We start from the raw sequence: 27387 nt of genomic DNA on the forward strand, positions 1-27387 counted from the left end.
CTAACAGGAAAAACTATTTCAAACTGATACTGTATTTAATATTAAAGGTCAACCGATTTATCGGTTTTGCCGATTAATCGCCACAAATAGCTGACTGATGGAACTATCGGCAGAAACGCTGCCGCGCCATAGAGCGCCATTCACATAGTTGTACCTTAAATCACATTATAGTTATAATGTACGTAATGACTTCACCCTAGGCTGTAAAATAGTGTATTGTGCATTTGGAGACAAGCAGAGTACGGCTGTTTCTGAAGCATGCAGCGCCATCTGCTGTTCAAAACTAAGCTCAGAATAATTCTCTTTTTTCTGCGACTAAGCGATCAATAAAATTTTGATTGAAGCGGTTCCGGTCGGCTAATGGTTAGTCCACTATTAGGGGGCAGCCCTAGATAGAAGAAAATAAAGTTTGAGAGTGTGAGTGTGTGTGTATATATATATATATATATATATATATATATATATATATATATATATATATATATATATATATATATATATATATATATATATATATATATATATATATATATATATATATATATATATATATATATGTAATATGTAATTTCAGTGCTACGGCATGTGTGTATTTATTTAAAGATGGCCATGACTGTTGAAATGAAATGGTAATACTTTACTACATTTGTAACATTAAGATTAGAGAAAGCTGTAGAAGCATTGTTCCTTGTCAGTGTGTGTTAATTCAAACATTAGTTAATAAATTAGGAACTACCTTTAATGATCAATATAATAATTAATATTTTTATTCATTTACCAATTATGGTTCAGTAGTGCTTTTTAAAAAAAAAAAAATTTTTTCGTTCAGTATCCATTTTAAAAGCTATTGGTTGATTAATCGGTATCGGCCAGTGCGGTCCAACCTAGCTATCGGTAAAATCCGCTATCGGTCGACCTCTAGGTAATGTGTGCAGATTGTTGCAGCGTGAATCTGGACCCAGCAGACCCAGCAGAGGAAGCGCAGAGGAGAGCGGAGCGAACCGTACCGTTCTGAGCCTCGATGACGGCCGGCTCCACCTGGTCCAGATCCTGCTTCACTCTCAGCTGCTTGTCTTTAATCACTTCCTGCTGCTTGTACACCGCTTCCTGTATCTCTTGACTCATGACCTGTTAAGCCAAACAACACCGGTCAGCTAATTCACGAGAGCAGCGGCACAAGAGCACTGAAGCGATGACCCTTGCCTTCTTCTTCTCGGCCTCCTGCTGGTCTTTCACCATCTTCTTTAGCTTGTCGTTGGCAGCAGCGTTTTTGACCTCCAGCTCCTGACTCTTGATCCGCAGGTCGCGCCGCAGCTCCTCCACCTGTGACGTTACACGGTTAATAACGCTAAACGAGCTGGTGCATCTGCATGCGTGATGTGGTGTGAAGCGCGCACCTGATCCACGGTCTCCTTGATTTTGCGCAGACCCACGTTCAGATGCATCTGCTGCTCCTCCAGCTCGCTGCGCTTCTCGTTGAACAGGTTGGCGTAGTGGTTGATGAAGTCCAGGTAGTGTCGCGGGGTGATGGCCATAGTGCGGCCGCCACGCTTCGCCAGACGGTTGTTAGCCTAACACACACACACAGAGAAATAAAGCATCACAGTGTGCACTGACACTGGATAAACTGAGAATCACAATGTTTTGGTCTCAAATAGAGATCACGATTCTTAACTAAATAAAAAATGTGATCTCTTGAATGAATGATTCAATGACAAATGCATCTTTTAACAGTCACCTGTCGCCACCTAGTGGCAAAACAATGCAAACGACAAACGTTATTTGATACTTTCAAAAGGTGATTTGCTCCATTTTAATTGCTACCATAGACATTAATGTTTACACCCGAACTATAAACTTTCATGCCAGTATTTCTGTGATAACGTATGATTGTAAAACAGAAATAATACTGTGTAGTTGAAAAGACCGTTTGTGAAGCTGTTTCTGGTAACTGTCTGCTCTCTGTGTCGGGTATGAACAGGTTTGAATGCCCCGGTAGCACTTTTTTTAATGGTTTAATAGACACGGGAGAATCGTTGTCATTTAGAAATCAGATCGTGTGGGTGTTTGAATCGAGATCATGATCTTTTAACGATTAATCGTGCAGCTCTAACTCGAGCAGAGCCGCTGTCTGACCTGGTGCAGCGTCTGATGCACGAACACGCAGCCGTTGACGATGGCCTCGCGGTGGGTCGGCAGCTGCGGCAGCTTGTCGTACACGGTGGGCATGTAGTCCGGTACTTTGTAGTTGGGCTTCTCCAGGTCCATCTTGCTGGTGAACTCTTTACCCACCTGATAGAGCGCTTCAGTGGACCAGTCGCCAAACCAGTTGAGCACACACCTGAGGAGGAGCATAGAAGCAACAGCGGTCAGAGAAAGAGCACACAGGAGTCGACATTAGCTGTGATTTTAACTAAAACACAAAATTAGAATATCAAATAAAACATCTGTGAATAAAGCACCGTTTACATCCCATGTGTTAAAAAAGAAAAAAAAAAAATCACTTCCTGGGAAACTGGTGCAAAGCATTAATAATAAAAATGCAAGTTGCCTCAACCGGGGAACCTGTGGCTCTGTTTTCCAACATAAATGACTTGCACTCGATGAAATGCAATAAACACTGTCATGTTATCTTTTGTTCGGATGCCTGAGTTATGGGAGGATGTGTTATTTTTATGACAGACTTTGACATCTCAAAATTATTAAAGCATCTGAGATGTGCAACGAGATCAGTGCACTGGTTAGTCCAGTTATCCAGTCACATGATCTGCTGAGGCAATCTCACATGACTTTTTTTGGAATTTATTTAGTAAATGGGTTTCCATCGTAGTTCACGTGTATATCTTCTAATCGGACAAAACAATTATTTAACCCAGGAGCGCAAAAGCTTTTCTGATGCACATTTTTAGAATTTACACGCATCATGGCGTTTCCTTCCAGTGTTTTTTTTAACGCGATATCCCAAAATTTGCATAAAAGTAGGTGGATAGAAACGGACATTAACAGTTCTTCATAGCTGAAATGGTAGATCACGGTGCTAGCAACAGCAAGATCATGGGTTTGAGTGCCAGGGAAACATGAACGGATCAAATGCATGAAATGTATGGATGATAGCATGTGCTAAACACACAAGCGCACCTGTTGAAGAGGGCAGGCGAGGTGGCCGCTCTGTCCTTCAGCCCCTCGGACGACGGGTTCATGGTGAACACCACGTGCAGGTTCCTGATCACCTGACTGGTGAACCACTTGTACAGCTCCTCGTGAGTGTCCAGCATCAAGCCCTCCTTCTGCGCTCCTTCCTTGCACTGCGTCATCAGGGTGGCGTATTCGTCGCCCTCGAACAAGGCCGGGCACCTGCAACAGCACAGAGCGCTCAGAACACGCAGGGCTATATAAAACTATGATAAAATAAAAACTATTCATCAGCATGTATTGATTAAAAGTGCAACCAAATCATGTGCTCATGCGACCACAACTGAGAAAGTTAGTCGCAAAAGTGCGACCAGTGGTTAGAATGAGTCTAGAGACGGAGAGCGAGAGCGGCTCTGCACGGGTCGCACCTCTCCGTTGGCCAGCAGCGTGTTCATGCGCTCCAGGAAGCCTGAGTCCAGCACGTTCGACTCGTCCATGATGAAGGCGATCTTCTCGTTCTTGCAGCCGGAGCGGCGGAGGACCGTCCGCAGGTCTTCGTCAAAGTCCTCGCCGGTGTATTTCCTGTGGACCTGTGAGGAAACCATCTGTTACAAAAGCCCCAAACCACCATAAAACCTGACCGACAATTATTAGTTTGTTCCAACCTTGATCTGATAGACACTCAGTCCGTTCATCCAGGCCACGAAGCGGGAGAGCGTGGTCTTTCCGGCGCCGCTGACGCCGATCAGGAGCAGGTGACCCTGCGGCTGACGGAAGATTCTGGAGGGAGAACATCAGCGTGACGTTACTGAACCATCAGCGGGGTTATATTTTCATTTAGTCATTTGCTAAATGAGCAAAGAGCAATAATATTCAAGTGCTATGACAAGTCTCGGCTAGCCTAACGCCGTACACATAGCAAGGTTTTTTTTTTTTAAATTTAAGTTATTTATATAAATAAAAAACAACAAGCAGTTAGAATACAAATAGAGTGCAAGTGTTAGAGGGTCGAGTTTTTTGTTTTTTTTAATATAAAAGAAAACAAATAGATATAACAGAATTAGAATAGAGACAGTTAGAGGGTCAAATAAAGATGGAAGAGATGTGTTTTTAGCCGATTCTTGAAGATGAATAAGGATGCTGGGATTGGGATGAACAATAAAGCGATGTTCACTTGCAGAACTCAAGCTTCTAGAGGCACGTAAGTCTGAAGTAATGAATTGAGGTAAAGGGGTGCAGAGACGGTGCTGGTTTTGTAGGCAAACATTAATGCCTTGAATTTTATGTGAGCAGCTATTGGCAGCCAGTGCACAGAGGATCATTAAAGATTAATCTTGCTGCCGCGTTCTGGATTAATTGTAGAGGAAGACCTGCCAAATAACAAACAGCTGTGTTTCTTCAGGCTCTCTGTACCTGTCGATCCTCAGCACGTGATCCAGAACCTCATTGAAGAGCACCAGAGGAACGTCCAGCTCCTCCTCGTAGAACACCTTCAGTCTGGCCTTCACATAGTCGCGCAGCTCCTCCTGCTCCACAGGAACGTAGTCCTGCAGGAGAACAGAAGCGGTCAGTCGTCTCGGAGTCTGCGGTGACGTCCGGTAGAGTTCAGCCGGTCACTCACCTTAGAGAGCCAGTTGCTGTAGAGGATGGGTCTGTTAAGGGCTTTGTCACGGTCGATGTTGGGAAAGTGTTTGAGGGCGACCATGTCTATGTTCTCATCGGTCCAGCGTCTCTCCTCGTCCTCCACCAATCTGCCAGGAGAACCAGGAGAATCAGCTCAATCCGTGTGCAACGTCACAAGAATGAACACTTATATTGGGGACACTTCATTTCTAGCGATTATCGCTGATTTGATTGCACAGATACTATTTAAACTAAACTGAGCTAGACAATGACATCTCTGAATTCAATAATGAAATGCCTTTAACTGAAAATTGAGTGTTTAATCGTATCATTATACATTACTGACACTCTATCCTCCAATTTGATACTGTTAAGTGCTTTGACACAATCTGTATTGTAAAAGCGCTATATAAATAAAGTTGACTTGACTTGTAGGTTTGCTGCTGATGCACATTTTGGTACGCTTTGAAATGCAACATTGTTCCAAAACAGGAACCAAAATTGTAACCGTGATCTACAGGTTAGGAAAGAGCCTTAAAGGGACAGTTCACCCAAAAATTCTAGGTGTATATGACCTTCTTCTTTCAGACGAATCCAATCGGAGTTATATTTAAAAACGTCCTGGCTCTTTCAAGCTTTATGATGGCAGGGGGTGGGTGTTTATTTCAACAGTCCAAAAGAAGCCCAATAAAGCACATCCACCCATAATAAAAAGTCAAGTCACCTTTATACAGCGCTTTTAACAATACTGATTGTGTAAAAGCAGCTTTACAGTGTTAAATGGGAAAATGGTGTGTCAATAATGCAAACGGACAATGGTAAACACTCAATTTTCAGTTAAAGACTAGCAATTACTCTTTATAATGTTTTAAATATGGATATTTTTCTTACAAAAATGCATCAATTTGCTACAGGAGACTTTTATTCACCCCCGCAGGCGTGTGAGGCACTGTTTATTTATGGATGGATGGGCTTTATTGGACTTTTTTTGGACTACTGAATAATAACACCCACCGCTATTATAAAGCTTGTAAGTGCCCGTGCGTTTTTAAATATAACTCCGATTGGATTCGTCTGCAAGAAGAAAGTCATGTACACCTAGGACGGCTTAAGGATGAGTAAATCATGGGGTAATTTTCATTTTTGGTTGAACAATCAGTTTAAACTCACCGGTCCTGGAAGAGTCGCAGCGCTTCGTGAGCCCAGATGCGAATCAGTCCCTCCACAGGCAGCGTCTCCAGCGGCCGCAGCGCCTCAAAGATGCCTCGGACCCAGCGGGTCATCTCTCTCGGAGAGTAGATGTAGTGGGGCTGTGTGTCCTGAGTGAATCGCTCCTGTTCAAACACACCAGACAGCTCAATCCAAAGCAGTCAAGATTTCATCAGCTCATACCCATGAGCATTCAAAGCTTTCATCACGAGACCTGGAGGGCAAAACATCCACAGAACTGCAGCACAAGCCTGTCAATTTTCCACCGGTTTCCAAGCCGCAGATATTTAGATCACCTCTCAAAAGAATAAAACAAAGATGTGAACAAAACTTTGGCAATCTGCCATCCATATTGAGCACCCGCCGTAATATTTCAATCACTAAAAACTGCACGACAAAACATTGTGAAAAACACTTAAAGTGCCTTTATTGTATTTAAAACAGTGATATTAAAAGATCAAATTCAGTACACGCCTATATAACGTATGCTTCATCTGTAAGGTAAGCAGATGAGCCTGGAATAGGAACGCAATGTGCTAAATGGTTCAGTGTTTTCTTTATAATGTTTTCTAGGGGAAAATATTTAAATGTAAAACTTTGCGCATTGCATTCATCTGCTTGACTGTACAAAGTATGCATCATCAATAAGGTGTATACTGAATTTCGCCTTTTAATATCAGTGTTTTACTACACTACTACTAAATGCAAACTGCGTAAAAATAGCTGGCGGTCAGCAGAGCAAAGCCTCGTTTTGCCCTCCAGGTGTGCGTCCTATAAGGGTGTGACGTCAGGTGAAAACTATCAATGAAGCGGTTAAAATGCAAACCTGAGACATGGTGTAGAACTCGACCATGGCCGCAGTGAGCGGCTCGGCGAAGGTCCGCAGCGACGGGATGAGTCTGAGCATGGCTCTGTTGAAGGTGCCGTAGATCTGCGTGAGCGAGGCGGGGCCGGGATAATCCACATACACCACCGGCACGTGACGCAAGAACCTGCAAACGGTCACACCAGTTAGGTTAGGTCAGGACATCACTGAACACATCTCTTTATTAGTAGTGATGACGACGACGAGCGAACCTGAAGGAGAGTGGCTTTCTGCCAGGGTCTGTGGGAGGGTTACAGGCGCCCACGAACTGGATCCGCTCCAGCTTCACCCAGGTCTGGTCTGAGGTGCGGTAGAAGCCACCGTGCTCCACCATCTGAACACAACACACCACGGGTTACACCGCGCACACACACCAGCGCAGCAGCCGGACACTCACACACGCACCTGTCTGATGAAGGAGATGACCCGCTGCGTGCCGTACTTGTCCATGTCAGGCAGGTTGATCTCGTCGCAGAAGAGCACCAGCCATTTGCCCAGCTGCACCGGAGCCAGAACCACACCGTTGGGAGTCCTGCGGTACTCGCAGTAATGATCGAACGTCTTCAGAAGCAGCTCTGGAGTCGTAGCGCTGGAGAAGTTCAAACCCACCACCTGGAGAAAAACACACATCTCACAAGTGTCCAAGCAGTCTACCCAGCATCACATCACAGAACTATCGTTGCATCATAAACGGAAACCTAAAAGGTCTTCACAGCAACCCGTCAAAATAAAAGTTCAGTTTAATGTAATCTATTGAAGTGAGCGTTGACCGCTCCTCACCTCCATGTCCGGCAGGGCTCTCAGGGCGCTGAACAGGGTCATGGTTTTCCCGGAGCCCGGTGGCCCACAGAGCACCAGAGGCTTGTGTTCGGCCAGCCAGGTGTAGAGCAGAGCTTCGTGACGCACCGTGTCCAGAGTGGGCACCACCACGTCCGGCGACGCCACCTTGTGCGTCTCCACCTCGATCTGAGGCACCTTCCCCTGCCAGGACTGCCACTCGCCCGTGATGCACACCTGAAGATTCAGAGCAGCGTTAGCATCACACACTCGCCTCCGACTCGCACTCAAGCTGAGACTGCGTCTGCTCGCACCTCGTAGTCGATGATCGGCACGTTCGGCGCGGACGGGAGTGACACGGTGGTGATGCGCCGAATGTATTCTCCCAGCTCCGCTCGCATCTTCAGCCTGCTGTCGCCCGAGAAGGACCACAGCACCGCGTAGATCAGGTATTTCTGCACAACAAAGGTTAAAGGTTAGCACGTGTTTGTCATTTATGACCCTGCAGCACAGAAGCAGTCATAAGCAGCACAGCTATATTTGTAGCAATAGCCAACAATACATTGTATGGGTCAAAATTATACATTTTTCTTTTATGCCAAAAATCATTAGGATATTAAGTAAAGATCATGTTTCATGAAGATATTTTGTAAATTTCCTACCGTAAATATCAAAATTTTTGATTAGTAATATGCATTGCTAAGAACTTCATTTGTACAACTTTAAAGGAGATTTTCTCAATATTTAGATTTTTTTGCTCCCTCAGATTCCAGATTTTCAAATAGTTGTATCTCAGACAAATGTGTGACCCTGGACCACAAAACTAGTCATTTAATCTTTCCATTGATGTATGGTTTGTTGGACAATATTTGTCTGAGATACAACTATTTGAAAATCTGGAATCTGAGGGAGCAAAAAAATCTAAATATTGAGAAAATCTCCTTTAAAGTTGTTCAAACATGATGAACTGACTTTAACTGAAAAATTGAGTGTTTACTGTTGTCCCTTTGTATTATTACCCACTACTTTTCCTATTTAACACTGTAAAGCTGCTTTGACAAAAATCTGTATTGTTAGAAGCGCTGTATAAATGAAGGTGTCTTGGCTCGCACCTGCATGTATTTCTCCAGCTGGTCGATGGGCATGGGGAAGTCAGGGTGGTTGTTGTTGTAGAGGGCGACGTTGCGGCAGGCCTGATGCAGCATGGAGAAGAGCGAACTCAGCGAGCGCAGCCGCGTGAAGTCCATGATGTGCTCCATCTTTGACGCGTGTTCCAGAGCTTTGATGACCAGACCGGTGGAGGTGAAATACGGCTGCAGAATCGCAGCAGCGTCTCTCTGGATCTGTGGATTAAACACAAGAGGCTCTAAAAACTGACAAGTTCATGCATGAAGGACAAACGGAGCGATAATAGAGCATGCAGAACGGGACTATTGTTATCAGGGTCGTGCTGAAACTCTTCTCCGTGTTCCATCAGTACTTCTAGATCCTTGTTTTAATGTTTTTAATCTAACCTTACAAAGCTACTGTATCTTATTTGATGTGAGTTTCTAAGGCCTCTAAATGATCAAAACTATTCTGTTTCACACTCAATCTCCTGCATGTTTAGAGTGTTTTATCCAGTAAAAGCTCTTTTAGTGTAATTGTACAAGCGTCCAGCTTCAGCCGCTGCTTCTCGTGTCAAATATCAATAACTGCAGTCATATCTCCAGATGAACACTTACTGGACTGAAGCAGCTCAGCTTTACTTGATTCTCCATCAATCATTTTCTAGAAAAATCAGTGCGTCTCAAATCTGATCCTCAGGATCTTCTGAGGAGCTTTACTTTCACTGTTCCTCAGCGGAGGAATGATCTTCATCTCACATCTTCTGAGGAGCGTTTATTCCTTCATCTCTCCATCAGCATTGCATTATATGTCTGAATCATTTCAGTCTCATCTTACTAAGACATATTATTAGAGATATAGAGCGACCGCTGATATTCAGATCATTGTCATTTTGCATGCCGTTACTCTTCAGTCGTACCTGCAGCATCGGTGAGGCGGTCTCCTCGCTCTCGTCCTCCGTGGCCTTCCTCATGCGCTGGGCCTCATCCTCTCCCTCATCCAGCGGGTTGCTCCGCAGACGCGCCAGGAAGTTGTTGAAGATCATGTCGGTGCTGAGAACATCCTCGCTGAACCAGACCATGCCGCAGCGAGACACGGTGGCCAGCGTGGCGTACTTCAGGTCCTGCACCTCGAACATGATGCGCACCTGTGTGACGAGAGCATCATCAGCATCAGCATCATCACGATCACAGACTCGATCGTTAGATCAGCTGCTACGTACGTTGGGCGGCAGGCTAAGACGCTCTCCGTTGGGAAGAGTCAGGAGTTTGTTGTCGTCCAGCACAGAGTTCAGATTCTCCACCCACTCCGGATCCACATCACCGTCAAAGATGATCCACTGCCGCTTCTGCAGCTCTCCGCGAACGTTATCTATGATCCTGAACGAGCGCAAACACAGCATATGAGGAAAGGTCAAGTCACCAGTGCTGGGGAAAGTTATTTTTGAAAGTAATGCATTACAATATTGCGTTACTCCCTAAAAAAGTAATTATGTTACTTCGTTTCTTTTTGTGGAAAGTAATGCGTTACGTTACTTTTGGGTTACTTTTTGAATCTGGGCAGGGCTTGCTTGTTAGTTTTTAATATAAAAAGCTCTTTTTACAAATATAAAAGCTCTTTCACATGATAAGTGAAGTGAATGCGCCTCAGACTGAAGGAGATGTAAATCACGTCTGTACAGTAGAGACGCCGCTCAAACTAATCACATGAAGAATATGACGCAGAAGAAGAAAGATCAACACTATTCAGCAACAACTAAAATATAACACAAATGTGTCATTTCTGCTTATTAGTATGATAGCATTGGATCATTGTAGGTCAGTAGCAAAGACATTATTAAAATGCGATTAAATACAATACAGATGGGATGATATTCGTCTTATTTTTAACATTTAATTATTGCAGGTTTGTATAATATTCTGAGTTTGCATCTGACTGTTTTTATTGATTGTGAGGAACCCTGAATGTGTTTTAGTGCAGGTGAGATGATAAATAATGTTGATATTTAGTCTAGAACTACAGTAAGATCATGTTCTTGCTCCTGATTTCTCTCAACATGGCAACACCAGAGCTGTCCCTCAATACATGACAAACACTGGAGTCACTTATTTAACTCAGATATTTCCTTCTAAATTAAAAAGTAATGAGTTACTTTACTAGTTACTTTAAAAAAAGTAATCTGATTACGTAACTCTCATTGTAATACGTTACCCCCAACACTGAAAGTCACCTTTATTTATACAGCGCTTTTAACAAAGATTGTCAGAGCAGCTTACAGTATTAAATAGTGTGTAATAATGCAAAAGGACAATAGTAAAAGCCCAATTTTCAGCTAAAGTCAGGCCTGCGTTTCCCAAAAGCATCGTAAGCCTAAGTTGATCGTAGCTCCATTGGTGGCAACGGGTCTACGATGCTTTTGGGAAACGCAGCCCAGTTCAGTTTAAATAATTTCCAGCAATTGTCGTCGACTTGATTGCACAGATACTAAGTGTCCCCAAATAAGCAAACCAGAGGCGACAGCGGCAAGGAACCAAAACCCAATTGGTGATAGAAATGGGTTAGGGTTAGGTCAGAACAAACCCAAAAATCACAATCGGAGCTGTGACGACAGACGAGGACTCACTTTCTGAGCACGTGTGTGAAGAGCCCGTCGGTCCACTCGCGTGTGTTGGGGTCCAGCGTGCCGTACAGGTGGTCTTTGCTGATGGCTTTGGGGTCGATGATGTGAGCCACGCCCTCCACGCCCTCCAGCCTCTCCAGGGCTTTGAGCAGGACTCTCCAGGCCATGGTCTTCCCGCTGCCCGACGGGCCGACCATCATCAGCCCGTGATTGATCTGCGTGATCTGATAGAGCTGCAGCACCTGAGGAAGAAGAGCAAACGGCTCAAGACTCATGACTCACTGTGTGTGCTGTAGAGGTGTGACGATATGAACATCTCTCATCACGATTATAGTGACCAAAACGATCACGGTATTGTTAAAATCTGCTGGAAATGTTCAAGAAGTACTGACACATAAATCACTTCAAGTTTTAGATTTAAACTCAAACAACAAATAAAATGGCTTTATGTTTGCATAAACACACAAAAACATTACCAATGATGTCTGGATTTTAAAATGACAACATGAGTTTATCTACTTTTCATAAAATAATAAGCTTCACATTTCAGCCTTTAAATAAAGAAAAGGGAAAAGTCAAAAAGATGAATAAATGAATATGTATTTTATATTCTCTATAAATAATTCTAGATAACTTATCCGAATTGTTTAAAAATGTAGAATCCACATAAGCTTGTTTTTCATCAACCGGTCATAAATTAAAGCAGGGCATGCAGATTTGGTCCGTTTTTGTCCGGACGGAGTCTGCTCACAGGCTGAATGTGAATGTAAGTCTGTGTAAATCCAGTCTCTGACAGCAGGTGGCGCTGATGGAGCAGCAGAATTACAGTTTACCGTAAACTCCGTGAACAAAGCAGCATTACGATTAAAACACTACTTTATTAGGTATTACATGGAGCGAAGATGAAAACAAAATGCCATCAAATCTTTTCTGAAGACAGTAAGAACCTTCAGAGGTACATTCATATATTCATTTGCATAATTCTCTTAGCACTTGTTTAAAACCTCCCAGCTTTTCAGACATGTTTTCACACAGAACTACACTACTCCGCTGCCGTGCACTGCATGACACTGTTACTAAAAACTGCTTTATGCTGGACAGTATTTATTTATCCTCCGTTGTTCAAATCGTGGTAATCGAATACGGTTTTGATAATTAAAATATGAATCGTTCCATCCCTAATGTGCTGGTTCTATGAAGCGCGTCTTACCTTCTCCACCCACATGCTGCCCACGTCGTCTCCGTCTCCGTACGTGAGGTACATCTCAGCGCAGACCTTCTTGAGCTCCTCTCGCAGCGCCGTCATCTCTCCGCGCATGTACTGGACGCCGGGGAAGACGTCGGAGAGCAGGCTGAAGAGCAGCGGGATGTCCTCGGCCACCAGCTTCGGCACCATGGTCTCACACACGCTCTGGATCAGAATCTGACGGTCGAGCACATGAAGCGCGGTCAGAAATCACCGTAATAACAAGATTTACTCTTCAAACTGTCAACATGACATTAAACCGCACTCTTTCCTTTATTCATGTTCCAGGACTAATCATGAAAGACTCAAGTGCATCATTCATAAGCTTTCATCAAAATGATAAGATTCTAAAAAATAACAAGTCACGTAAAACAAACATCTCTGCCAAAGCCTGGATTTGTCACCAAATTTAACTATATCATTGCCCAACTGTTTACATAAAAAAAAAAAAAAAAAAATTTGGATACATGTCCTGCTTCCATCCACATACAAACAGTATATTCATGTAAAGCAATTAAAACTACATAAATCTCAACTGCTTGATTATTTGTATGGTTTAAAAATGTATATTATTGTTCAGCTCTAATCTGCTACATTCAACTATAAGGCATGAAGATATTATGAACATTAACATGATATTACGCAAGAATGTTTTGAAACAGTGTTGTGAAGAGCAATAGAAATAAATGACTTTAAGGCCTCTTTTATTCTTTCAATGTCTCCTGTAATATAGAGTTTAACCGATCAGCTCTCATGCTCTTCACTCGTTCTGTTTGATATGAAACGCATCACGTTACAGTCGTAAAACAGCCTTCAGTTTCAGGCTCGGTCTGCTCACCTCCTGTTCCGGAAGGTTCTCTGCGATCTCGTTCTCGTCCACGTCTTCACCGCGCTCACGCTTCTCTCGTTTGATTTTCTGGATGCGTTCTCTCTTGACGTTTCCGGCGCTGATCAGCACGCTCTTGAGCGCTCGCAGACCGAAGTCATAGTGAGACTGAGACGACAGCTGCTCGTCACACAACCTGCAAAGACAGATCAAAGCAGGGTTACGTTACGACTTCATACACACAACAACAGCTGACCCTGCACCCTCATCCAGACCAGAGCGTACTTGAAGAACGGGACGATCTTCTTGGCGAGGATCTCTGCGGTGCGGAAGCCCTGTGAGTACAGCATGACCTGAGCGATCAGCTGCCGGTCCGGTTTGGTCATGGCCAAACTCCTGAAGAGCTTCTTGAGGTTATCGGGCAGGTTGGAGCGTCCGGCGTAACCAGGGTTCATGGTGATGAAGATGGCCATCTCCGCACTCACCTTCACCTGTTTGTTCAGCAGCTCTGTGGTGACGGGCACACCTGGACACAAAGCAAAGCTACGGTGATCACCTGACTCGCATGACATGATGATGATGTTCTGATTAGGGCTGTCAAAATGGCTGAAAAACCTAATTAGAATTTTGTACTTAAATATCAATATTCAAATTTAATGGGCATAATTTCAGTTATGATGTCCCTCTAGAAGATGCGAAAAATATGCGTTCTATTTGAACGACTTGGTTTCAGTTTTGACGTAAACAAAATCTTCACTGCATTAATATTTTCTTTTTCTGCAGTATTTTGAATGAACAACGCAGCAGCGCAGCATCTAGTGGCTTCAGCTGGATAGGCTAACAAAAACATTAAAAAGCAACGACACTTACATCGTTGCATCTCGTGCAACGTTTTTGCATTCGAATGTGGATTTTTATAAAAAAAAAAAAAAAAAAAGTATTTTAAATTTCTAAATTCGTTTTTTTTTTTTGGACAGCCCTAGTTGGGATCTATATCATGCACGTACTGCGGTCTCGGTTGGGGTTGCTGTGTTCTCTCAGCGCCACCTGGATGTACTGGACCTGCTGAGACACGGCGGACAGCATGCGCTCCTCCAGACGGTTGAACTCGTCGAAGCAGCCCCAGGCGCCCACCTGACACAGACCCACAAAGATGCGGCCCATCGCCTGCAAGACAACACATAACAAAACCCTGTGATTAAACACCCGTTAGTGAACCCCAACACCCATCCTGTGACGCCAGTCGTACCTGGAAGTCAAAGGTCTCGTCGCAGTTGAAGACCAGGACGAAGCGGCCCAGCTGGTGACCCAGAGCTTTGACGGACTCAGTCTTTCCGGTTCCAGCAGGACCTACAGAACAAGAACGGCCATCATCACTGCTTACATTCAGCTCACGTGCACACGTCTATGAGCTCGACACTAGCAGGGTTTCTGCAGGATTTTTAAGCTCAAATTTAAGACCTTTTTTAAAACCCGCACAAATAAAATTAATACCATATGAGGGGGGTATGTCTATAGTAATATTAAAACTGTAAAAATAAATAATCTAGTGTTCAGATACAGGTTTTCACAAAAACTAAGTTTTATAAGATTATACACTTCCCATTTCAGCCTTTAAATCATTAAGAAAATGGATGAGCCAAGTATTAGTCATTATATTAATTTAAACAAATATCATCAATAAATTATTATTTTAACTAAATAACATACAAACATTTTACGGTTTAGATTTTTATAATGCATTATCTTCTTATCGATCCACCAGTTCACATTCACATCTCTGCGTGTTTGCAGGGTTGATTTTCGCATTGGTCTGAACAAAAACAGGCTTATTGAAAATGCACATTCATTCTCTGCCAGCAGGGGGCGCTTTTGGAACGGCAGAAATATAACCGTTTCCTCGGTAACGGCAGTCAACAACTTCATAGCCTTCTGAAGATTAATCACCACATTACAGCCATATCGCAACTTTGGTCTTTCCGTCCCCAAATTTAAGACCTCTTATGATCATAATTAAGACTTTCTTGTACAATTTAAGACTTTTTATGGCCTTAAATTTGATCAAATTTAAGACTTTATAAGGACCCACAGGAACCCTGTGTAGATGGACACACTGACCGAAGGGCGATCCTCCGAGACGGGCCTCCAGCGCCTGCGTCATGGTCAGGTAGCAGCGGTCGGTCAGCGGCGTCTGCACCAGCTTATCCTGCACACCCAGATACTCGAAGCCGTAGTTGAACTTGGCGTTGGCCATCTGGATGGAGAGCTGCTGGAGGACGTCGGTCTGCTTGGGGTCGAAGTAGAAGCGCATCTGGCTGAGCCACTCAAAGGATTTGGGGTTGTCAATCTTGTTCTTGATCAGAGTTCTGGTCACATCTCTCTGGTGGACCAACTCCGTGATCTACGAATAAAAAAAACAAGTCACGAACACGTCTGCAGCTCCAGATGATCAGACAGAGCTCATGGTTCAACTCGTCATACTGATGCTCAACAAGCTCGCACTTGGAGTAAATATCTGCATCCATGTATATGTGCATTAGAAGGACATCTTTGTCCATTGTATTTCACAGGTTTTATGAAGGTAAATTTAAGATGTTCAGACCTTTTTAAGACCAAGTAAAGAAGAACAATACAGAAGATATTACTTTTGATTTTAAGACTTTCTGCTCTGATCTTAGACATTAAGACACACAGAAAGCCTGGCGTTGCGGTTTTTGCTTGCTGCATTGTGTTGTGTTAGAGCGCTCACATACGAGTCAAAAATCTGCCCTGAAAACAAATGTAATGGACAGAAACTATAAGCAAGGCACGACGTGAATGCCAACTCAAGCTGCATTAATCTCCAGTTTCACAGCACACTCTGACTCCTCACCAGATGCTCCAGCTTCCTCCTGCGCAGCGGCGGCTGCTCCATCAGAACCGTGTCGGCTAGCAGGTTGAGCGTCGCCTCCACGTTCACTAGCACGGCCTGCAGCGGACCCATGTCCACCCCGCCGGCGATGGTGGTCAGAGCGTTCTCCACGTTCTCAGACCAGTCGATCTGCGTGGACAGAACCACCAGCTGGGCCTGGACGCAGCAGAGACGGAGGTTAAGCATTCATGAAGACGTATGCTGTACAGATGCTGGGTTAGTTTGGGAGGACGGGTCACCTGGTATCGGTCGATCCAGTTGATGTAGGTGCTCAGGTCGATACCCGTGCCCTTGTTGAAGGCGCCCACCTCAGTGACAGACTCGGCCAGCAGCTTGGCCAGCGTCACCCGCATCTCGCGCTCCACCAGCGTCAGCCACTCGTTGATCTTCGGATGCTCCGTGATGGACACCGGCGTCTTATAGAGCACCTGAAAACAACAGCGCATTCAAGAGGTTTCCCACATGAAGACAACTAATATTCACGCATGTTATAGATTTAACTGCACTGATGCTTCAGATGAGAACAAAACTTGAACTGAATCGATCTGAATAATGACACTAATGTCTTCTGCAGAGCTGCTTTATAGCTGAAACTGAATTTGTCTCATATTGGATGAAGTTAGCATCAGTAACCAAACAAACACATAACGGATGTTCCAGATGACTCTCTCCGGACGAGCCGTACCTCCTCTCCCTCTCGGGACGAGATTCCCAGCACCTCCGTGTTGTCCTCGTTCAGCAGGATGCTTGAAACTCCAGCGAACATTTTCTTGAAGTGTTTCTGCAGTTTGGCCACATTCTTACTGTTGCCGATGATCTCCAGCAGATCTTCATCACCAACAAAGTAGAACCTGCGGGAAACAGAAACAACTCTGTAAGTCTTACTGATTTGGACAACCGTGACAGTGCGGATACTGAATCACGGCCTGCAATTATTTTACCAACATGTCATTTTTATTACAGCATAGCATAAACTGCTAATTTTTCAAAAACTATTAATATGCACAATTTTGAAAGCAAAATTTTCTGTATCACTAAATCACAGGTTAACACATCATATAAAAGTCTGAGAGCGATCTAAACACGACTAAAACTAGCCAGTCTTAAATTCCCATCAGCCCATCATGTTTAACGGACACTGGATGGGGCTTACAGTATATCTTAAAGCCGAAATGTCTAACCTGGGGAAAGACGAGCGCTCTCTCTCCAGATATTCTCCCAGCGCTTTCTGGATCTTTCCCAGCAGATCAGCAAGTCTCTCCAGCGACCTCTGAACCCCCTGAATGTTCAGGACATCCATGACCAGAGGAGACTTGGTCACCTTCTTCATCAGGGCCAGAAACTCCATGCTGATGCTGTGAAATCAAACGAGTCGCATGTTAAAGCCCAAAGCCTGCATCCTTCAGCACATTCGTGTAATCTATCAAATCAACCCCTGACCTCTGGAAGCGCTGCGTCTCCACAGGAAGCAGGTGTTTGATGTCTGCGCTTCCTGTGAAAATGCCTTCCAGGTAAACCCATCGGCGCTGCACGTCGATCCAGACGTCAAACAGAGCCATGATGCGGTTGAGTTTGTCCTCCCAGCTCAGAGCGTCCTCCTCGAACACCTGCCGAGAACAGAGACGAGTCACGGAGGAACACATCATTTCTCTCTAACGTACGGTTTCTCTCGTTCCGTTCGGTACCTTGTAGTAGGGCGAGAGCTTCATGGCAGACACACTGTTGATATGCTCCTTGACTTTGTTGAATAGATCGTCCCATCCGCGAATCAGGCGACACTTGTTCTGATAGTTGACGAGGTCGAGCTCGTACGAGTTCCACACTTCACGAATCTGCAGTGAAGAGGAAACTGTGAACACACATCTTTAAACAGCACCTATTAGTCCCCCTTTTTACAAGATGTAATATAAAAGTCCCCAGAATGTGTCTGAAGTTTCAGCTCAAAACACCCCACAGATCATTATATTATTTTGAAAACGCCCATGTTGAGTGGAAGCAGAAACAGGCTGTTTTTGTGCATGTCTCTTCTGCTGTTCCACGCTCACTTTGTGTCTTTACAGCTCGTACCTCAGACATTCTGCCAAAAAACATGTTTGTCCACCGCCTAAAATCATGCTTTTTAAATCATATTAGTTTAAACTGGTGCTGTCAAACGATTAATCGCAATTAATTGCATCCAAAATAAGTTTGTTTACATAACACAGGCCCTATGTGTGTGTACTGTGTATGTGTATGTGTGTGTGTGTATATATATATATACACACATACATCACACCAGTCCTCAGGTCCTTACACTGGCTTCCAGTTACATTTAGGGTTGATTTCAAAGTACTTTTACTCGTTTATAAATCACTCAATGGCCTAGGACCTAATATATATTTATATATACACAATACACACACACTATGTAAACAAAAACTTTTATTTTGGATGTGATTAATCAGTCCTACTAGTGATTAAACAGCACTAGTTTAATCTTCTGATATTGGGTTTTCTGAGCGCACACATCTGAAGCATGCACACAGAAAGCATCCGTCACACGGCATGCGAGTAAGTTCTCTTTCATGTCTTATTGCACTTAAACGGTCAAATACACACAAGTTTGTTAAAAACACACAAGTTACAAAAATAGTGGGGGTTATGTCTGTAAAGGTAAACAGCTGGGACAGAAATCACATGTTAATGTTAGATCTGTGACAGGTGTGTGCCGGATGCTGACCTGCTTGAGGAACTCCTCGAGAGCCATCTCTCCTTGCGCCACCAGCAGCACGTCCTTCACCACCATCTCGTTCTTCTGCAGGTCCACGTCCCAGATCTGACCCAGACTCAGCTCCGACAGAACCCAGTTCACATGCAGACGCTTCATCAGCTGCTTCCAGTGCCGGTCCTTCAGCGCCTCCGACTTCAGCTCGATCACCAGCATGTTCACCTGAGGATCAGCACAGCTAACGGGTTAGGCGCTTCACTGACGCTATCCCAGCATTCTCACCTGTTAATGCAGGACCGGCTCACCTTCATGTATCCTTTGAGCAGTCTCTGCACGTACTCGTAGGAGGCGTACTGCCGCAGACGGGCGGGGAAGTTCTTCAGCTGGTTGAGGAGAGCGTCCAAATTCTGGCGCAGCTGCACAGAAGAACAACAGACTCAGTGAACGCGAGGCTCAGGTACGAGTCACACGAGACGGCAGGTGCGTCGCTCACCTTACGCGGCTGCACAGAGACCCACGGCTGCTCCTTCATCTGATCGATCTGCTCCCAGACCTTCGACAGCTCCGACCAAACACCCTTCAGATCCTGCAGCTCCTCCAGAGCCACCTGACAAACAGCACACGCGTTAACAAGAGCACTACGAGCAGATCAGGGTCTTCAGCACACTTATTTCCAGCGATATCGTCGACTTGACTGCACAGATACCATTTAAACTGAACTGAGCTGAATGATGAACTGCCTTGAACTGAAAATAGAGTGTTCACTATTTGTCCTTTTGCATTATTGAGACACTATTTTCCTATTTGATATTGTAAAGCTGCTTTGACAATCTGTATCGTTAGAGGCGCTATATAAAGGTGACTTGACAGTTTAATCTCAACATGAGTGAGTGAGAAAACTGAAAGCAAAAATACTATATAAAGCTAAATGAATCCAGTGTTGTTTGCATGCACTGCTCAGTTTTGTGATTTTGTCTGTTTTGCTTTCATATTGTGTCTTCTTTCAGACAAGCGAAAAGAAAACATCCAAGTGTTTATTTAATTGCACTTCATATATTTGCGCCTGTAGATTTCAATCTCAATCCATATCTTTAAAGAGTTTTTCTTACATTCACCAAATTTTGTACAGTTGTATTCCTCTCTATATTCTGAAGGTTTGTTCAGATGTCATTCACACTGACTTGTACAACATTTTATTCCTAAAAACATGGAGAAAATGAAATTTGTTTTCTGTCTGTTGACAGTATTTTCCGATGTAGCGATAAAAAGAGAAATCCAAAACCCCCTTAGGAAAAACCTTTAACTCTAATATCAACAAAAATAAAAATCATTTTTAACCTTGCTTTATCCAATGTTCAGATTTCTGCATATTAGTGCATATTTAATTAGATTAATGCCTCATTTGCACATTTAAACAAAATTTTTGTGCATTTACTGAATGAGTGTCTGAATTGACTGCACTGCATTTTTATTCCTTTTACGTAAAGCACTTTGAATTACCATTGTGTATGAAATGTGCTATATAAATAAACTGGCCTTGCAGCTCAAACATTAATAGATTGATCAATTCTGTGCTTGTTAGTTGGTTTGTGTCTCTTTAGAACATTCATTCTGCTTGATTAAGTGCAACAAACCTGTTTGAAATCAACACGTCTATACCAGACACCTGTAAAGCACCGCCTCGCAGTAGTGACGCACCTGCACTCGCTCCTCGCTGCTGCTCAGCAGGCCTGTGTCCGTCAGCTCCAGCGCCTCTTTGGCCTTCGCACACTTCTCTCGGTCATCCTTCAGACGGCCGAATTTGCCCTCGTAGATGGTGAGCGACTGCAGCGCCTCCTCTGGACGCAGACTGCCCTGTAATGACAACAAGCAGAGAAACACTGAAAGAGAGCTGTAAACATCGTCCAGCGCTCTCAGACCATCTCCAGACACGTACTGCCACAGGTTTGGTCTTCTCCCAGTCCGACAGCAGGTCTGTGGTGCGGTTCTCCACCGCGCGGTCCTCCTGCACGATCTTCATCTGGAGGTTGGCCACCTGCTGCTGGATGGCCGTGTCTTTGCGCTTCATGATGTCGCTGAAGGCGCCCCACTCGCCCTCGATGTTATCGATGTACAGCCAGGACGGAGGGAACTGGAACCGCTGCTTCTCCAGCAGACGCTGGCCGTTACGGAACATCTGCACGGAACCAGAGACTTTAATGGCACTTCCGCTATATTGTTTTATCAGTCTTGGAACTTCAATAACATTTTCTCCAGAAAATCGTATTAAACCCTCTCGTGTTGTTCAGGTGATGGTTAAAAAAAAAAAAATTTTTTTAAATTAATTTCAATTAAATTAAAGTACTATATTTTAGCTCGTCAATGCTGAGTCCTTAGCCATCTTCACTAAAAAACTAAATCTAATAAAAGCGTCTGTTGAATGACTAAATGTAAATGTATTTTATTTAAGATTTCGTATTTTTAGAGGATTTTATGGCACTACATTAATGTTATGATACATTTATTACCTGTTAACCACTTTTTAAGCACAGACCTGAAAATGAAATTTCCTACTTAAACGGTTGTAAATCTTGAATGCTTTGGAGCACAGACTAAAGTTTGATCTCTATTTAAAGACCACACTTGCAAGTAAAAAGTTAAAAAGAGAGATACAAAAAAATAAGTTTATCACGAAAAATGCATAAAAATATTTTATAAGAAATACATATTTTCTAAAACTGCAAGAAAAACAAAGCCATACATCTAAACACATTGTGCTCCAAATTTGAGGTTGATATCTCAAAAAATTAGCTTTCAGTCAGATTTTTTTGGTCATGGTACCAAAATTTCTACTAGATGAAACTTGCTTCCTATTAATTTCCAATGCTGTCAATTCCAATGCAAGTGTTTGTTTTCCAGGATCATTTAACCTTTGCGATTAACGTCCATTATATATACACATACATTGTGTGTTCACCTAGCAAGTGCCAAAACGTTTACCAAGTTTCGTAAAAATAATTAAATAAATATGCTTAAAAACAACCGACCATCACCAGAGGGCTGAGACTCTGTAGGAGGTATATTGTACTCACGTCCACTTGCTTCTCAAACTGTTTGATCTTGCGTTTGAGCGCCTGCACGTACGTGATGAAGGTCACCGCGTCAGAGGTGCTCGCCGTGTCCACCGAATGCTGCTCCAGCTCTTGACGAGACTGCACGAGGATCACAGAACAGTTCAGAACATTCACTTGAGCAACAAACATGACATTACCCATCAGCGAGAGCTCGACGCCCACCTTGGAGATCTGCGAGTGGAAGTCCTGCATGTTGTTGCCCAACATCTGTCCAAACTTACTGAGCACTTCCTTATGCCACGAGTCGTACTTCAGATTCACCTTGGACTGAACCTAGACGACACGTTAAAGAACAACACTTCAGCGTGATCATTCACAGAGAGAAACCTCATGACTGCGAGCGGCTTCCTCCTGACCTTGCCGTAGTCTATGACGACCGGCCCAAACTCCTTCCTGGTTTCTGCGTTGTCAAACGTGCCTCGAGCTTTGCGGATCTGCACAAGCAGCGCCTGCCACTTGTTGAGATCTTCTCCCAGACGGTTGTAGATGTTCTCGGGCTGCATGTCCCACAGACACTGGTACTGGAGCCACACCTGACGGAGCAAACGCAGTCAGTCTCGCGTCTGAATACGCTTCACTCGCTCACTCTAAGAGAAGACGACGTTACCTTGACGTACTGCTCCACCTCCGAGACGATCTCCTTCACGGCGTTGTAAGCTTCTTCCAGCGCAGACGGACCATCAGGCATTCTGGTCAGAGCGTTCCTGTAGAACTTCTCCTCTTCTGATAACTCGTAGTGAACGCCGACCTGCGTGAAGAGGGAACGTTAAAGAGAGTCAAACCTTTCTTTCTTCTGTGGAACACAAAAGATTATATTTTAAAGAATGTTAATAACCAAACAATTGCTGGTAGCCATTGACTTCCATACTATTTTGTGGCATACTATGGAAGTCAATGGCACCAGCAACTGTTTGGTTACTAGGGCTGAGTTTTGACACAAATTTCACGATTCCATTCAATATTGATTATTTTGGATATATAACAGGTACAGTACGTGCCAAATTTTCCTCAAAGAAAATAAAATCTCAACTAATGCTGTAAAATACAAATGAGAGTCAGTTGGCACTACATTACTATAATACTGAAGGATAAAATTAACTGATTTATATACAAACACTTCAATTACACTCAATGAAGTTTCTATAATAAAGTAATGATTATATTTCTACTCCAATCTGTTTTTTGAAATATAAACATTTATAATGGCTGTTATAAAAACTTCAAATATAAATTAAACACCACTGAAGAACAGTAAAAAAAAAACGATATGCTATATAGTGCATGTATTTTGCAAAATGCTCCTCTCTAGAGTCTACCTGACTAGTTTATGGTCACCGAATGTTTGACGTGAATGTCATATTACGCTACATACTGTTTACAAGACGTTATATTGACATCCTTCCTTGGTTGAAACACTGATTGAGCGATTACATTTGACAGGATACGGTAAAGCTGTACTCTTTATTTTAAATGTACCTTCAGATGTTTATTCATGTTTATTTTGTGCTGTAACTTGTATTAAAGTGGAGGATGACCAGATCACGCGAGCTTCGCGCTGCCGCTTCTGGACTGAGACGCTACAGCGATCTGTCTTTCCACAAACACAAACACACCTGATATCTCTGACTCTGGATTCTGGGTAGAGACAGAATGACCATCTTCCAAGCAAACATCTCCTGGTAAAGCCTGTAGCGGCAGTCTTCGATCGGCGGTTCAGATAGATGACCTGGTTTGTGATCCTCAATTCATGGATGACATTCTGTTTGGACGAAGAAAACGTTTCAGTGTGACGTTACGAATCATCAGTGCAGACAGTCTCAAAACTACAGGACGACTATCAGGTCTTGCCTTAATCTTGGGTTCTCCTCCGGGCTTGTGACTGACTTGAGGAGCCTCAGTGTCCATGTCCACATCAGCCTTGTCCTCCATCTGTCCCCTGAGAACCTGCGTCCAGGCTTTGAGTCCGGCCTGCAGACGCACCCCGAGGATGCGCTCGATCTACGGAGGAAACACCATCACATCTGATCAAACACGACTCTCTGAACAGACGTGTCCCCTGCGCTTCTGTCCAGCTGAACTCACCTCGATGTCCAGTTTATTGACCCAGATGGGCAGATTGGAGTACGAGTGCAGGTTCAGGTCGTCCACAGCCTTCTGGATGCGGTTGAGGATCTCAGTGAACATCTTATTCTCGTACATGCAGGTTTCAAGCGAGCGCACCTCCAGATCAATCTTCTCCTCGATCAGAAGAAGATCATCCACCTAAGAGCAAAACACACACTAATCAACATGACACTCGCGTCTCTTTTCATCCTGACTGCAAACAAAACATCTACACTACCAACCGAATTATGGACACACACAACCGAATTTATGTTTCTTATCCATTTTGTTGGGCTGATACAGATTATTAGTTCCAATTAAGCTTTTATCAGTAGCTACTTCAGCAGGCCTAACTGAAAAAGTAGGTTTACACAAAAAGTAACCATATTAAAATGTACTATAATCATAAATTAGGAAATCGCCTACAAAGCTCAACGTAAAAACTGATGCTTTCCTTTTGCGTCATCAAACGGTGACTGGACTACATGATCGCCAAGTGCAGTGAAAAGTGAATCTCAGTGATCTTAAGCTTAAACGCTTGTATGTCAGGCTGCACAATAAATCATATTTTAATCATGATCTCAAGTTCTGCTTCTCTCAAATTTTTTAAGAATAAAAGTCTGCTGGTTATTTATCCTGAAAATGTTTCATTTTAATTTGGCATTTGCATTGATAATGAGCCTCCACAAAACTTTCATTTGCGGTCGCCAGATTTCAAGAATTTAAATCCTCCAATCAGCATACTTTTACATTTCTGTGTGTATGATATGACGCTAGTTTTACTCAAATAAAAAAAAAAAAATTGTAAAACACATTGACACGAGGTAATATTTACAGATACTAGTCCATATCGCGATTTGATTGAAGTGCAATGATTCATAGTACTTTTGATTAATTCATCCAAACTTTGACAAATTCCGTGATATTTCGTGTTAAACTGTAAATTCCGTTTTTATGACTGGATTCCGCGATTCCATCCATGTTTTCTGCATCGCGGAAATCCTAGGGCCCTAATAATAAAGAATGTGTGTGTGTCCAATCATCTGATTGGTTCTCTAGTTTAACCGATCTTAAGCAGGTGGACCTTTTCTTGGAAGTTGAAGACGGTTTCGGCTAGACGCTGGACGTATGGGTCGAGTTTGTAGGACTCCCAGACCAGAGAGATGCCCTCGGTGATGAGCGCCTGCACCTCCTTCTTCAGACCGGCCACCAGCAGCGAGATGGACATCCTCTCCTCCACCTTCTCACAGGTGCGCTCATAGGTGCGGACGCTCTCGATGAGAGAGATGGCGAAGGGATATAGCTGATTGGCCTGATGGGCTTTGTTGACGATGGCCAGCGGCACGCGGAAGCTCAGCCACTTCAGGTTGCGCACCTCCTTGGAGAGCGTGATGATCTCGGGCAGGAAGTTGACCTTGAGCTTGAGCACGGTTCCGGTGCGTCCGCGGGCGCGCGTGTTCTCGATGGTGAAGATGCGTCCGGACACGCCCAGGTTACGCTGCTGCACCTTTCAAAACAATACAATACAATGTTTATTTATATAGCACATTTTAAAACAACCGAAGTCGACCAAAGTGCGTATGCAAAACAAAACAGATCAGCAAGATTATAAACCATGAAACACGAACTATCAAACACTATCAGACTGTGGAATGGGTGAGGTTCAACAAAACAGAGAACCATTGCACAGAAAGTCAAGAAATATTGAACGCCAAGGGAAAAGACTTAAAAATAGACAATTCTTCTCATCTTATCTGCCGCCATTGTGGAGAGTAATACGACAAGAAGCGGAAGCAAGCGCATGTGTCTAGATATGGTCTCCACAATGGCGGCAGAACATCTTCGTAGAACATTTATCGGCAAAACGAATAAGGAAGCTTAGAGGCACGGCAAACACGTTAATGTCAAATAAATTACACAGTTTAAATAAAGTAAAAATCAGCAAACACTGTGGAACCAATTAAATAAGAAACATGTTTTAAACTTCCAATATGACCTTAGATAAACGGCAAGTCAACACGCTTTTTCAAAACTGAAACTAAATCATCCGCTATGGTCTTGTCTGTCTCATCAATCAGCTCGACTCACTCCTTACTACGTGTCTGAGTCTTGATCGTGTTCGTTCCCTTGCTGTCTATGCAGGGTCAGAGAGCTCTCGGATTTCATCAGAAATATCCTCATTTGTGTTCTGAAGATGAACGAAGGTCTTACGGCTTTGGAACGACATGAGGGCGAGTAATTAAACGACATTTTTGGGTGAACTATCGCTTTAAGGTCGACTAACTCAAAGGCAGAACTGAGGTCTAACCTTCCTTGCCCAGTCGTCGAAGATCTCCTGCGTGTTGAGCTTGGCGCGGAAGCTGTCTCCGTCCTGCTTGAGCTTCAGACCCTCCACGTGGTTCTCCCAGCCCTTCCCGAGGACGTCTTCCACGCGCTTCATGTAGGCCGTCAGCTGCCGGTCGATCTGCTTGGCCCAGATGATGGAGCCGGAGACCGGAGGCAGGTCTCGCACGTGGCTCATCTTGCAGGACTGGCTCTGAGGATACTGCACCTTGAACTTGTCGTGCAGAGCCTCGATGTCGTCTTTGACGCGCTGGATGAGCTGCGTCTGGTACTCTCGGATGGCTCCACGGATGTGCGGCCGCACGAACAGGGCGTTGAAGCGGGAGAAGATGCGGAACATCTCGTTGGCGTTCTTGGCGGTGCCCAGCTGGTCGCGCAGGCGTGCCGTGATGCGAGTCTCCACACGGTCGATGCGCTCATCGTACCGCTTCATGGCCGCTTCCCAGGCCTCCACTCCCTCCTTCGAGACGTCCAGTCCGTCCACTTCCTTCACGTTTTCGTAGGCCAGATTGACTTCCTCGATGGCGTTGACGTCTGCAGCATCGAAGAGCACCTCGGCCACCTTCATATCGTCAGGCTCGGCCGTCTTTCCCTGAGCATGCTGGGGCACGGCGGACACCTGGAGAGAGGCAAAGACTATTAGCTTTGGTTTTACACAGCTCTGTAGAATAATCAATTCTGATTGGTCAGTCACCACATTCCAAGGTATGCCATTGCTTAATAACAACAGGTAAATATCACAGGCTCATCCAGGTACCTGCAGTCGGTGCTATTCACTTGCTGGGAACATTTTTTCTTTGTGGAA

At 44.0% G+C, this 27387-nt stretch overlaps 1 protein-coding gene across 1 annotated transcript in view; it reads right to left on the bottom strand.

The window, feature by feature from the left end:
- dync1h1 (dynein, cytoplasmic 1, heavy chain 1) overlaps positions 1 to 27387 on the bottom strand; it is a 52877-nt gene that overhangs the window by 17510 nt on the left and 7980 nt on the right. The window contains 46 exon segments of the mRNA XM_058749802.1: positions 1008 to 1128; positions 1204 to 1323; positions 1398 to 1571; positions 2137 to 2341; positions 3139 to 3354; positions 3559 to 3722; positions 3798 to 3912; positions 4546 to 4679; positions 4754 to 4883; positions 5926 to 6089; positions 6791 to 6956; positions 7042 to 7163; positions 7235 to 7441; positions 7610 to 7843; positions 7921 to 8061; positions 8719 to 8949; positions 9633 to 9860; positions 9936 to 10092; positions 11337 to 11575; positions 12544 to 12756; positions 13418 to 13601; positions 13691 to 13931; positions 14413 to 14572; positions 14655 to 14755; positions 15524 to 15806; positions 16278 to 16472; positions 16556 to 16744; positions 17002 to 17167; positions 17498 to 17671; positions 17757 to 17923; positions 18002 to 18148; positions 19036 to 19245; positions 19329 to 19439; positions 19517 to 19630; positions 20722 to 20877; positions 20960 to 21199; positions 22095 to 22214; positions 22299 to 22409; positions 22493 to 22669; positions 22744 to 22884; positions 23750 to 23850; positions 23853 to 23895; positions 23985 to 24134; positions 24219 to 24398; positions 25324 to 25746; positions 26548 to 27201. Coding sequence (XP_058605785.1) covers positions 1008 to 1128; positions 1204 to 1323; positions 1398 to 1571; positions 2137 to 2341; positions 3139 to 3354; positions 3559 to 3722; positions 3798 to 3912; positions 4546 to 4679; positions 4754 to 4883; positions 5926 to 6089; positions 6791 to 6956; positions 7042 to 7163; positions 7235 to 7441; positions 7610 to 7843; positions 7921 to 8061; positions 8719 to 8949; positions 9633 to 9860; positions 9936 to 10092; positions 11337 to 11575; positions 12544 to 12756; positions 13418 to 13601; positions 13691 to 13931; positions 14413 to 14572; positions 14655 to 14755; positions 15524 to 15806; positions 16278 to 16472; positions 16556 to 16744; positions 17002 to 17167; positions 17498 to 17671; positions 17757 to 17923; positions 18002 to 18148; positions 19036 to 19245; positions 19329 to 19439; positions 19517 to 19630; positions 20722 to 20877; positions 20960 to 21199; positions 22095 to 22214; positions 22299 to 22409; positions 22493 to 22669; positions 22744 to 22884; positions 23750 to 23850; positions 23853 to 23895; positions 23985 to 24134; positions 24219 to 24398; positions 25324 to 25746; positions 26548 to 27201 — 8419 coding nt within the window.

This window comes from Onychostoma macrolepis, chromosome 17, assembly GCF_012432095.1.
Source record: "Onychostoma macrolepis isolate SWU-2019 chromosome 17, ASM1243209v1, whole genome shotgun sequence".
Lineage (NCBI taxonomy): Eukaryota > Metazoa > Chordata > Actinopteri > Cypriniformes > Cyprinidae > Onychostoma > Onychostoma macrolepis.